The 14512-nt window shown below is 34.3% G+C and overlaps 1 protein-coding gene across 1 annotated transcript in view; it reads left to right on the top strand.

The window, feature by feature from the left end:
- LOC111047472 (anoctamin-7-like) overlaps positions 1-14512 on the top strand; it is a 197005-nt gene that overhangs the window by 76319 nt on the left and 106174 nt on the right. Inside the window, 1 exon segment of the mRNA XM_039419695.1 lies at positions 13377-13482. Within this exon segment, the coding sequence (XP_039275629.1) occupies positions 13379-13482 (104 nt within the window). The 5' untranslated portion in view covers positions 13377-13378.

Raw genomic sequence — 14512 nt, 5'->3', positions numbered from 1 at the left:
TCGCATCAAGAAACATAAGAAGGCGTGGTTGATAATGATATTGTTTTCCCAGAGAAATTAGAAGAATAATGAACTGACCAATTTGCGTTTTCCGACATACTTAACAGGTCACATCTCCTGAACGGGAAAGAATTTCACTAATCCGTTTGCAGATCTGGTTCCTCGCATCAAGAAGCATAAGAAATAGATTATGTTTTAATTCTTCCCAGAAAAAATAAGGAAAATAATAAATGTACCGACCAATTTACTGTTGAAGTCAACAATAAGACAAGCGCGTAATCATCTTGCGAACATATCGCGATCCTCTGGCGAACGTCTCGCGTAACATCCATCGTAAAGTTTATGATCGTAGCGTGTTTGTTAGCACGTTTACCTATTAATATTACTCACCTTGAGATTCTACTTTCCCAACCTTCTCTACTATCACAGATCTGGAAAGTATCGCTTTCCAAGGAAAATTTAAGATACCCCAACTATTCGAATAAAGATCCTGGAAATAGTACGAGCAACAGTATTAATTAAAAAAAAGAAATTTATCTATTTTACACGAAGTGGAACGATTCAAGTTTGTTTTGTTTTTTCAAGAGACATTGTTTGGGGGAGTGAACTGGCTTGAAAAGGAAAGGAAACGGAAGGAAGTTAGAGTGAGAGGTAAATAGCGAAGAGGTGAATTATTCAAATAACTGCGAGGAAAGTAGTCGGAAGATCCCCTTGCGTGGCCAACTGGGCAAATTGCTCCCTGTTGGTTGCAGCGTTCAAGAGAGAAAAATAGTTTTTTTGCGCCTCCAACTCTATAGTGAGGTTCACGTTATAATGTTAGTGGAGAAAGATAGGAGAACAACGTTGCCGACACTCTGTCTTGTCAATGCCTTCTATGGAGGGTAGCTGATACAGGTTTATTGATGTAATATTAACTGTTAATTTTCGTTTAAAATAATAATCAATATTATATTCCATCAAGCAAGAGATCATATTTTTCAATAATTTCATAATGAATTTTTATAATCAAGATTTAATATTTTGTTAATTGGTTATTAATTCTACTTTGTAAAAAAACGATGTGGCAACAGAGCAAATCGAGAAAGAGATAGCGCTATCTGCTTTGTTGAATGATAGACAAGGATAGCAATACCATTGCTAAACAAACACTGCCATTATAACGTGGACCTCACTGTGGATAATTCGGATGATACGTTGAATAAAATAAGCAGACATCAACTCATAAAGTATTCTCTAAAAGTATATAGACTTTTCTTATTTTCTCTATAAAATGAAAGCCTGTGAAATTTTCTCTATGAAATAAGTATTCTTGATAAGTATAGAGACTTCCCTTATTTTCTGTATAAATTAAAATCCATAGAAAAAGTGAAGGGTGGAGAAGATGAAGGGATATGATAGAGAAGCTTCAACGAGAAACGAAAAAATCTGGTATGGCACACTCACAAGACTTTCCTTGCCGTTAAGAAAATTGTTCACCTGACGCTAGAGTACTCGCGCATCATAAGTCTACTATTCAAAGATATGAGACAGCTGGTGATAGGTCAATAACGCTGGAAACACACGAGGTCTGCTATTTTTTCGTAGTGAATGATTTAATAGATTCAACAGTTGCCAACAGTTTGCAATTTAATAATCACATTTTCTCGGATTTCAAGCTTATTTTCAATTCTAGGTGGAAATGTTACTGGACATTAATTTCAGAGATTTTCATGCTCAATCTTTTCCACTTGAATTTTTTTGTTTAAATTGTATATGAAGGTTGATAATTGGAAATCTAGAATCTAACTTTGCAGGGATGGGGTGGAGCTCCTGAAATTTTCACAGATATAGGACTTGTTGCAGTTGATAGAGCTTATCAATGACTATCCCAGGTATAAATTTGATCAAAATCGTTGGAGCCGTTTTCGAGAAAATCGCGAAAAACCCTGTTTTTGACAACATTTTCGCCATTTTAGCCGCCATCTTGGATTGCATTTGATAGAAATTGTTCGTGTTGGATCCTTATAGTGTAAGGACCTTACTTTCCAAATTTCAAGTCATTCCGTTAATTGGGAGATGAGATATCGTGTACACAGACGCACATACACTCATACACACACACACACACACACACCACACACACACACACACACACACACACACACACACACACACACACACACACACACACACACACTGGGGCAAGGAAAGGCAAGGCAAGGAAAGTAAAAACGTTCAAGATTGACAAGTAAATATCGCGTTTACATAAAAGTTGTCAACAAAATGTCTATTTTCCCATCTTTTTTAGATTCTATTCGATTAAATATAACTTGATGAACATATGTGTTTGTCAAGCTCCGTTCAATCTAATATAATCTATAAGTACGGAAAAATAAACATTTTGTTGACAACAAAGATTAGCGGAGCAGAATATCAACTGAGGAAGAAGAGCTTGGAAAAACTAAAACAACTTGAGAGTAATAGAGCACTCTAGGCAATTACCTGTAAGAGGATAATGCTCTGAAAAGCTCTTCCATGTAGGTTGAAACAAATAACGATTCTCCTGAGTGCGTTGTTCTAAAGTGAGGTCCACGTTATAATGGCAGTGTTTGATTGGCAATGGTATAGCTATCCTTGTCTATCATTCAACCAATCGGATTGTGCGATCTCTTTCTCGCCTTGTTCTGTTGCCAGATCGTCTTTCAACAATGTAGAATTAAAATCAATTAACAAAATATTTCATCTTAATCATGAAAATTCATTATGAAATTATTGAAATATATAATTTCTTGCTAAATAAGATATAACGTAAAAATACAATTTCATGTGGAAAGGATTGACTTCAACGAACCGGAAATCAATTATAAATTCGGAAGTTTTCAATGCATACCAAACTGTGTTCACCACAAAGTAGGCTCTATCCTGCCTTTAAAGCTTTAGGAGCAGGTCTCTGATTTCAACATTAATAGATACAACATCATTTTTTTAAACATAGATACTACAACATTAGAAATCTATAAGTAACCTTTTTACTTTCCTTGCCCTATTACCATAGGTAAGGAAAGTATTGCTTTCCGAAAAAAATTAAGGTACCCCAATTTCTAAATTTCTATACGTTTCAAGGTCCCCTGAGTCCAAAAAACTGGTTTTAGGGTTATGGTCTGTATGCGTGTGTGTGTGTGTGTGTGTGTGTGTGTGTGTGTGTGTGTGTGTGTGTGTGTGTGTGTGTGTGTGTGTGTGTGTGTGTGTGTGTGTGTGTGTGTGTGTGTGTGTGTGTGTGTGTATGAGTGTATGTGCGTCTGTGTACGCGATATCTCATCTCCCAATCAACGGAATGACTTGAAATTTGGAAAGTAAGGTCCTTACAATATAAGGATCCGACAAATGTTGTCAAAATGTTGTCAAAAACAGGGTTTTTCGTGATTTTCTCGGAAACGGCTCCAACGATTTTGATCAAATTCATACCTAAAATAGTCATCGATAAGCTCTATCAACTGCCACAAGTCCCATATCTGTAAAAATTTCAGGAGCTCCGCCCCATCAATGCAGATAGATTCCCAATTATCAGGCTTCAGATACAATTGAAACAAAAAAATCAAGTGGAGTAGATTGAGCATGAAAATCTCTACAATTAATGTTCAGTAAAATATTCACCTAAAATTGAAAATAAGCTTTAAATTCGAGAAAATGTGATTATTCAATTGCAATTTATTGTTGATTCTATTAAATCATTCACTATGAAGAGATAGCAGACCTCATGTGTGTCTCCAGCGTTATTGCCCTGTCACCAGCTGGCTCAAATATTTGAATAGTAGACTTGAGATGCGCGGGAACACTAGCGTCAGGTGTTCAATTTTCATAACGGCAAGGAAAGTTGTGTGAGTGCGCCACACCAGATATTTTAATAAAGTTTACTTACGACATGTTTCGGCTATGACGTCACTATCAAGTAATTGAAAAATGATACTTAAAATGCACAACATTACCTACTCCAGATGCAATATGTATTTAAAATAAAAATATATATATCAGTACCCTTTCAAATTATTTTTTTCACAACATGTTTCAGACATTGAAGCCATTTTCAAGTGATTTGAAAATAAATCAATACTGCTGAAATATGTTGTGACAAAATAATTTAAAAGGGTACTGATATTTTATATATTTATTTATAGACTATTGAAAATAGCCCTAAAGAAATAAGAGAACATGAATTTTGGATGTTACTTCAATATAGGTAGGTTAATCTGTGGTTCGGAACTCACCTAATGAGTCTAAGCACAAATTTCATTAAAAATATTTAGCCCCGTTTGCACAAAGCCTCTTAAATTCCACGAGAACCATTAAGAGAAGACTTCTTCACGGAAAAACCTCTCACGATTGGTTCTTGTGGCATTGAATCATGATTAAAATTAACAGATCTCTGTGCAATCGAGTTTGAATTTGAGAACTCTGTTTTCTATTTATCCTACTTTTTTTATTCTGTACTTCCTATAGGACCATCTGGAGAGTTTCAAAGCAGTTTAACCTTGAACTTTCGAGAACAGTGTTTGTTTGTTTATTGGAACCTATTTTTGGAGAAAATCTGCTTCTCCAAGGTGGGGAACATTCTCTGGTTTATACATTGAAACTCTTATCGGAATCCTCTGTTTTCAAAGTACATTGAAATTCACGTGGTTTTCTCTCATTGATCGTAACAGGGAAAAGCTGTTAGCTATATTAGAGGCTAGAGTGGATTTCAATACACTTAGTACAGTTTTCGATAAATGAGGCTACCTAAATGTAGTTTTTAAGTCTCCAACAAACAATCATTAATACTATCATCTAGAAAGATGATAAAGATAGACGTGAATATATTATAATACTAGCCGTCAGGCTCGCTTCGCTCGCCATATCCGTCTAGCCAGGGGGCTCCGCCCCCTGGACCCCTCGACTGGATCGTCCAAGAATGAGATCAGCAGGCTCGCTTCGCTCGCCTGCATTTTTCATTTGAGCATTTTTATCACATGTTAGGACGATCCAGTCGGGGGTCCAGACTAAACGTCTGGCTAAACGGATATGGCGAGCGAAGCGAGCCTGACGGCTAGTAATATAATATTCCCAGGAATAGCTCTGATTGAAGTAGCAGTACTCAATAAATTTTTTCGCAATAAATGCATTTCAATCTTCAACTTGGTGCCAACCTAACAAAGCCAACTCAACTTAATGCCAACCTGACAATATGATTAATTTAGTTAGAAGTTAACAACTGTTTGGAAGAGGTACTCTCTCTAGATTATAGTTCTATATTAATATATGGTATGGACATTTTTCAATTATAATTAAGAGAATAAAAAGAATATACATGCTAAAAGACGAACTTTAAACCCTTAAAAATCACCCTTAGAGTTAAAATATAGCCAAAAGATTTCTTAGTGCGCCTCTAAAAGGCCAACTGAACATACCTACCAAATTTGAACGTTTTTGGTCCGGTAGATTTTTAGTTCTGCGAGTGAGTGAGTGAGTGAGTCAGTGAGTCAGTCAGTCAGTCAGTCAGTGAGTGAGTGCCATTTCGCTTTTATATATATAGATATAGCTTCATAGCTTCTAGATAACACATTAGTTGGGGAAGTATTATGTAAAGTATAAAGTATCTTCATTATCTTTCTAGATAATACAGCAGTTGGGGAAGTATCATGAAGCTATATAATTATGATGAAGGTGAAAATAAAATATATATGTGGCGTTCAAATAATGCACACACGTGTTGAAGAATAGAGAGCTCTCTAATAAAAGAGTATGTTCATACAGAGCACGTCCCAATGACTCTTCCCAGAGTTTAGAAAAAGATGTAATTCAATCACAGAACGTGAGTGAATGAACGTTAAATGACATGAATCAACTTTCTTCACTGCAGTATCCCTCCAAATTGAAAACCCTGCCATTCTGAGCTTTACAGCTTGTGGAAGCGAGATAAAACTGACTTGTATTCACAGTGAGTGCTTCAGACGAAGCTAGTGAAAATTAATTTCTCCCTAATAGGGATTAACAAGGAACGACTGGCTCCCTTCCAGGAGTTCTTCCTCTCTCTCTTGCTCAATATAGCTTCATTCGCACTCAATGTAGCTATATTTGAACTCGATAAAACTATATATCAACTTAATGTGGCTTTATTTGAGTCAAGGCCATTGGAAACGAAGCTTCAAGCTATCAAATGTAACTTTGCGCAACATCAAGTTTCCAGTTTGTCAAGTTCAAAAATAGACCCTAGCGGAGCACGGGTTAACTGCTAATATGTAATATTCATCATAATATTATATTATGATATTTATATTATATTAATAATATAATTATGATATTTATATTATATTAATAATTTATAATATTATATTATGATGAATATTACATACTAGCAGTTAACCCGTGCTCCGCTAGGGTCTATTTTTGAACTAGACAAACTGAAAACTTGATCGAGTGAAGTCTTGAAGAGTATGAAATAGTCCTATAACCATCCTCGGTTAATTAAGAATCTATTTATGCTAAATTTCAAGATAATTAGTCAGTAGTTCAGACGTGATGATGCGTCAAACATAGTTTTCCTATCCCATACGTGTATAGGCCAGGTCTTTCCTTCATTATAGTATAGATTGATTCATCGATTCTCTTAGAGCTTTTGAAGCTTTAAATTACATGAATTACCGCTTGGAGATGGTTTGAACTCAAATCACAGTGAAGTTGTGAAGATTTGGGCAATATATCATACTTTTTTCTTATGGATATCATGTTTTGTTCTTATCATTTGAGGCCCATTAAAGGCTAGTCAAATCGTTGAACCTAGTTTAACTAGTTAAGACTAAGCGTTAAAACGTTTAACCGTTTCACCTAGTCAAACTAGGTGATACCTTGTCGTTAAGGATTTCCACAAAAAAAATTGATATACAAATATTTTTCTTCGATATCACTATAGATATGAAACAATTCCGAGTCGTATGAATTAGTACTTAACTTCAAATTTTTGTTGCTTCATTGGCAGGTATCAGTAATCTGACATTCATTTGTTAGGTTTATCCATTCTTTGTAACATTTTCATGTTAATTTTAGAATCTTTTCATTTCTATATTCCGTTTAATGATGATTTTCTTGTATACATCTATTTTTCTCCTTCTCTTGTATTTCAATAGTTTTTTTTCTTTTAACAATATTGCAATTGTAAGTTAGATTGCTCATTGTATAATAATCTTGTATTGTTGTATTTGTGAAGGAGACACATTAGGGGTAACCTGTTGTCTCCACAAATAAATGAGTAAATTTTAAATTAAATGAATAAATTAATTTAACGATATTGTGATAATGACTATAGTGAGGTCCACGTTATAATGGCAGTGTTTGATTAGCAATGGTATTGCTATCCTCGTCTATCATTCAACAAAGCGGAAAGTGCGATCTCTCTCTTGCTTTGCTCTGCTGCGAGATCATCTTTTAACAATGTAGAATGAATAATTAATTGACAAATATTTAATCTTGATTATGAAAATTCATTATAAAATCATTGAGAAATCTAACTTCTTGCTTAATAAAATATAATTGATTATTTCAAAACGAGAATAAACAGTTGATATTACATCGATAAACCTGTATCAGCTACCGTCTATAGAAGGCATTGACAAGACAGAGGATCGGCAACGTTGTTCTCCTAGCTTTCTCCACTGCTATTATAACGTGGACCACACTATAGTATTATAGTTTTTTCTTCATACAACGAACTACTATAATAAACTCCATTTAATCTTTAAATCGTTTTTTTAATTTTATTTTCATCTAGAATCTTTGGAAAGGATTATTTTTCCTTTTCTCTTTTCACATTTTTCTTTATAATAATTAAATGAATTTGATTATTCTGAGTAAATGCTTTTTGCTTTCTTTTCACATTTTTCTTTATATGAATGTAATTAATTTGATTATTTCAATTGTGCAAATGCTTTTTGCTTTCTTTTCTTTATTTACTATATTCCACAATGTATGTAAGTTAAATTGTTGATTCATTTAATTGTGTAAATTAGGCTCTTTATGGATCTCTATGAGCCTTTGTATGTAAAGAAAATGAATAAATAAATAAATAGACTTATAGATTACACGAGATATCAACCAGCATTAATTGAACGAGGAATAGGTCTATAATAACCTATCGATTTGAAAGGCTCTCTACATGGAATACATTGGAATTAAATCCGATCCTGCAGTTAATTATTAATGATTGTTTGTGGGAGACTTCAAAACTGCATTTAGGTAGCCTAGTTCATCGTGAGCTGAACTAAGTGTATTGAAATCCACTCTAGTCTCAAATCAAGCTAACAGCTTTTCCCTGTTACCTGAAATTTCGAAATTATTTGAGATGAAAAAATCAGTTTTTCAACAAAACATGTCCGATCAATGAGAGAAAAACTAAGTGAATTTCATCGTATTTCATCATTCTGACTGCTAGTCGTTCTTTTTGATAACAAAAATCTGGTGTGGCGCACTCGCAAAAAACCCTGTTTTTGACAACATTTTCGCATTTGATCGAAATTGTTCGTGTCGGATCCTTATATTGCAAGGACCTTAAGTTCCAAATTTCAAGTTATTCCATTAATTGGGAGATGAGATATCGTGTACACAGACGCACATACACTCATACACACACACACACATACAGACCAATACCCAAAAATCACTTTTTTGGACTCAGGGGACCTTGAAACGTATAGAAATTTAGAAATTGGGGTACGGTACCTTATTTTTTTCGGAAAGCAATACTTTCCTTACGTTTGGTAATAGAGCAAGGAAAGTAAAAAGTGATTTAATAATAAGCAGCTCGTGATGGAAAACAACATAGAAGAATTTTATCGTACTTTTATAACATAGGATTTCAATAAGTTTCAATGTATAAACTAGAAAACTTCCTACCTTGGAAAAGCAGATTTTTCACCAAGACTCGTTCCGTTGGACAAACACTATTTTCGAAAGTTTAAGCTCAAACAATTTTCAAAATCTCAAAGAAGTACAGATTAGAATAATGTAGGGTAAATAATATAGAAAAAGTTCAGATTAGAAGTACAAGAAGTACAGGGGCCTGTTTCATAAAAACTTAGAAGTCCTGTAATACAGGAACAGCTGATTTTATCGGCTATATTGAGCATGTAATTGGAATGATGATTCTCCTGTATCACGTGACTTATAAGTTTTATGAAACTGGGCCCAGATTTGAATAATATTGGGTAAATATCATAGAAAAAGTTTTTGAATTCTATATTTTTTGTGGAAATATTTTTTTTGTGGAAATAATTTTTTGTATCGAAAGGAGAGTATCGATATTAGTACAGTATCGAAAGAAAAGTATCGATACCACGAGTATCGAAAGAAAAGTATCGATACCGATACCACAAGCATCGAGTGAGCATTAAGTATCGGAATTACCAACTAAAATACTTATCTACTAACTGCAAAACTGCAATCTATCAAGTATAGTCTCAATAGTCTGTCGAAACAAAGAAGACCCTCTGGCAAGATGGGAAAATGACTCCAGCTTGGTCAATAAGGACCAATCAGGTCGGTTCCGAACCACTGGTTATTGAAGTAACTTTTATTGTCACTTTTATTGAACATCTGCAATAACGTAGACATTAAGGTCCACGTTATAATGGTAGTGTTTGATTAGCAATGGTATTGCTATCCTTGTCTAACATTCAACAAAGCGGATAGTGCTACCTGTTTCTCGCTTTGCTCTTTTGCCAGATCGTCTTTTAACAATTTAAAATTGATAATAAATTAACAAAATATTCCATCTTAATTGTGAAAATTAATTAATAAGTTATTGAAAATTATAATTTCTTGATTTGTTCATTCTTTATTCATTTACACAATAAGTAGCCTACATTATCAAAATGATATGGAGAGGAAAAATAAGGTAACCTTGTGCTATTCCTCTCCCAAATTTAGATAATACATCCGAAAATAGGTTAATATAGTTCGATATAGGTTAAGCATTGCTTAATAAAATATAATTAACTAGTAGTTCTGTGAACAGTAGACCTCACCCAGTATTCTCATCCACAAGTACCTGATTGAAACTATATACCTAATGGAAATACAGCAATAGACTGGCTTCTCCACACATCTGTGTAATCACTTGTCAGCTGATTTATGGTGAATAATTCTGTAGTATATTTTTACTTTCCTTGCCATTACCATAGGTAAGGAAAGTATTGCTTTCCAAAAAAATTTAAGGTACCCTAATTTCATGTTTTCTATACGTTTCAAGGTCCCCTGAGTCCAAAAACATGATTTTTGGGTGTTGGTATGTGTGTGTGTATGTGTGTGTGTGTATATGGGTGTGTGGTGTGTGTGTGTGTGTGGTGTGTGTGTATGTGTGTGTGTGTATGTGTGATGTCTGTGAATACGATACTCCATTCCCAATTAACCGATTGACTTGAAATTTTAACTTAAGGTCCTTATACCATGAGGATCCGACAATAAGAAATTCAATAAAATTCAATTCAAGATGGCGGAAAAAATGGCGGATAATTACAAAAAAAACCATGTTTTTCACGTTTTTCTCGAAAACGGCTCTAACGATTTTCTTCAAATTTATACCATGGATAGCTATTAATAAGCCCTATAAACTGGCATGAGTTTCATTTCTGGAAAAATTTCAGGAGCTCCGTAATATTCTTGAGAAAAATGGCGGATAATGACTAAAAATCCATGTTTTTCACGGTTTTCCCTCGAAAACGGCTATAACGATTTCCTTCAAATTTATACCATGATAGCTATTCATAAGCCCTATCAAATGAGTCTCATTTCTGGAAAAATTTCAAGGGGTCCGTAATATTCTTGAGAAAAATGGCGGATAATGACTAAAAACCATGTTTTTCACGGTTTTCTCGAAAACGGCTTCTAACGATTTTCTTCAAATTTATGGATAGCTATCATAAGCCTATCAATGACATGAGTCTCATTTCTGGGAAAATTTCAGGAGCTCCGTAATATTCTTGAGAAAAATGGCGGATAATTACTAAAAAACCATGCTTTTCACGATTTTCTCAAAAATAACTTGACCGATTTCTTTCAAATTCATACCCTGTATAGTTATTTATCAGTTCTATCAACTGGCATGAGTCTCCTTTCTGGGTAACCAATGGGGGGTCCACCCCATCCTTGGGAAATGGACTTAGTAACCTCCTTCTCGTGCATGAGGTAGGTAGTTAGCGCAGTTCATAAAAAGAACACATAGTGGAGATATTTCATGTGTAGAACAGCTGTTTTGACAACTTTAAAAAATGACGACTAAAAAAATCATTGAATTTCACAATTCACACAAAGAAAAAGTACTCTGAAAACAATTATATATATATATATTATATATATATATATATATATATATATATATATTATATATATATATATATATTTACAGAAGTCTGATCGTAGTTTCAAATATGAGCAAGGAAAGTTGTGTGAGTGTACCACACCAGATTTTTACTCTAATATTGGCGTATGAAGGAGGCTCCTTTTTCCTTTCATATTATCCTTGAAATGCAAAATTTCCAAAAACCTTGTATATACGTCGACGCGCCATTAAAAAAGGAACATACCTGTCAATCTCATGAAAATCTATTACCGCGTTTCGTCTTAAATGCGCAACATATAGAAATGCAAGAGAAATGCTAAACCGTCGACTTGAATCTTAGAGCTCACTTCGCTCGGTCAATTACTTCAAACAAGAATGAACATTTAATATTACATCGATGAACCTGTATCAGCTACCGTCTATAGAAGGCATTGACAAGACAGATGATCGGCAACGTTGTTCTCGTATCTTTCTCCACTGCCATTATAACGTGGACCTCACTATAGTATTAGGCTGTTATCTACAAACTACATAATGCATTCATAATCATAATGAATAGTGATAAGTTCCTGATAAGGGGTCTGACGTCACAACCTGCGTATTTTCAGGAGCAATTTGTCTCTATTTTCACGCTCACTTAGCATGAAAAGAGCCTTATCAACTGAGAAACCCTCCTTCATAAACTGTATACTTGATTCATGTCAGGACTTCATGCACGGATTAAACCTTATTTTCCCTCTATTTATGATTCAAGATTCCATCAACCAAGTCTAGAGAAGAATGAAATTAGAACTGTTAAATTATGGTATTTTCCTACTCCTGGTTTTTTTCTCATATGCATATCGAATTACTCTCATTATCTAGGACTTACAGTCTCATGTGACACTCGATTTGACTCAATTAAGGGGCAGACTATAATTTTATAAGGCGATTCTACTTTCCTTACCCTATTACCATAGGTAAGGAAAGTATTGCTTCCCCAAAAAATTAAGGTACCCCAATTCTAAATTTCTATACGTTTCAAGGTCCCCTGAGTCCAAAAAAGAGTGGTCTTTTGGTATTGGTCTGTATGTATATGTGTGTGTGTGTGTGTGGTGTGTGTGTGTGTGTGTGTGTGTGTGTGTGTGTGTGTGTGTGTGTGTGTGTATGTGTGTGTATATGAGTGTATGTGCGTCTGTGAACACGATATCTCATCTCCCAGTTAACGGAATTACTTGAAATTTGGAACGTAAGGTCCTTACACTATAAGAATCCGACACGAACAATTTCGATCAAATGCAATTCAAAATGGCGGCTAAAATGGCGGAAATGATGTCAAAAACAGGGTTTTTCGCGATTTTCTCGAAAACGGCTCTAACGATTTTGATCAAATTCATACCTAGAAAAGTCATTTATAAGCTCTATCAACTGCCACAAGTCCCATATCTGTAAACATTTCAGGAGCACTGCACCATCTATGCAAAGTTTGATTTTAGATTCCCAATTATCAGGCTTCAGATAAAATTTAAACAAAAAAATTCAAGAGGAAAAGATTGAGAATGAAAATCTCTACAATTAATGCTCAGTAACATTTTCTCCCAAAATTGAAAATAAGCTCGAAATTCGAGAAAAAAGATTATTCAATTGCAAACTGTTGATTCTATTAAATCATCCACTATGAAGACAGACCAATACCCAAAAACCACTTTTTTGGTCTCAGGCGACCTCGAAACGTAAAAATTTACAAATTGGGGTACCTTAATTTTTTTCGAAAGCAATACTTTCCTTGAAGGAAAGTAATAGCGTTATAACTAGGCTGAACGTTATAAGTATGACTAGCAAAATAATGGCGGCCAGACAAACTTATTTTCTCCTGACCAAAAACTACACAACATTCCCAACAAATTGGAAATATACAATGTATATCGTTTGCCTTGCCTTGGAGTCATCAATTACTCTATAGTAATGTATGCATTCGAGAACTATGAGCTTCATTATTATGTGTATATGTTATACGCTGAATGAATATATAATTGCTATAATTTTGTTGCAGATATGTCGTTCAGGAACTACAAACGAAACAGTGAACGATACGGTTGCACACCAATGAGAGAAATTATGGGAGTATTGAAGAGCCGGACAGACAAGGCATCCTTCAGGTGATGAAAACTTCAATATTTTTCTGTGTAAACTTGAAATGTTTTTCCACTGTTCCATCACTGAAATTCACACTTTTCTATATTACACCCACTCTAAATTTTAAAACGAACATGCTTTATATGGGTGTTTAATAGTTATAGAAATCATTATTACAGCACGAACCAAAACTTTAATGACAATAACCACACAATTTTATTATTGATGGTATCATTCAGTATCAGATTTTAGAGATTTACTCTCTCACTCTCTCTCTCTCTCTCAAATATCAAATTTATCGAAATCTAATTCTCCTATCTAACTCCTTCAAATCTCTCTCTGTAGTAATCAGTTTAATAGTTGGTAGGCGGATAGTGATTATTTATAGAGATCTTTTTCAGATAATTTTTAGACAACTTCCCAACAAAGTTGATATATTTCAAACTGATAATATGTCATCCACTATCATCTATTATCACTCAAGCATCAAGCTGATACACTTTCAAGTACTATTATTCTCAAAACATTAAGGGCTGATTTCCGAGCCCGGGATTTAGCTAAGTTCTAAACTTGGAACAGCTGGAGTCAGAAAATTGGCATTCCGTAGTCAAGGTCATAGTCAAAGCCATAGTCACGTTTGAATCATAACTATAAAATGATAGAATATAGAATTACAGAATTGAACACAAAATAAAGATAGAATAGTGTAAGGCTCCAGCTATTTTGAATTCTTCAGGAATGATTCATTTCGTCAAGTGAAAACGTTCACAATATTATAGAAGTAAGAAAATAGAGATGATTATCATAAAAACTGCGACTACACCACGTTTGAGAAAGCCAATTTTCTGACTCCAGCTGTTTAAAGTCTCAGGATAGGCACACACAAGTTAGTCAAGACAAGACAAGACATGATCAGACACGTTCAGTCACAATACTTCACATAGTTGCTTATGAAGACTTGTCTAATTACAATGACTAATCAGTGTGTGTTGTCTCATAAACAACTATGTGAAGAATTGTGTCTGATCATGTCTTGTCTTGTCTTGACTAACT

Source organism: Nilaparvata lugens, chromosome 1 (assembly GCF_014356525.2).
Source record: "Nilaparvata lugens isolate BPH chromosome 1, ASM1435652v1, whole genome shotgun sequence".
Classification (NCBI taxonomy): Eukaryota; Metazoa; Arthropoda; class Insecta; order Hemiptera; family Delphacidae; genus Nilaparvata; species Nilaparvata lugens.
This window is presented reverse-complemented; position numbering and strand designations above follow the sequence as displayed.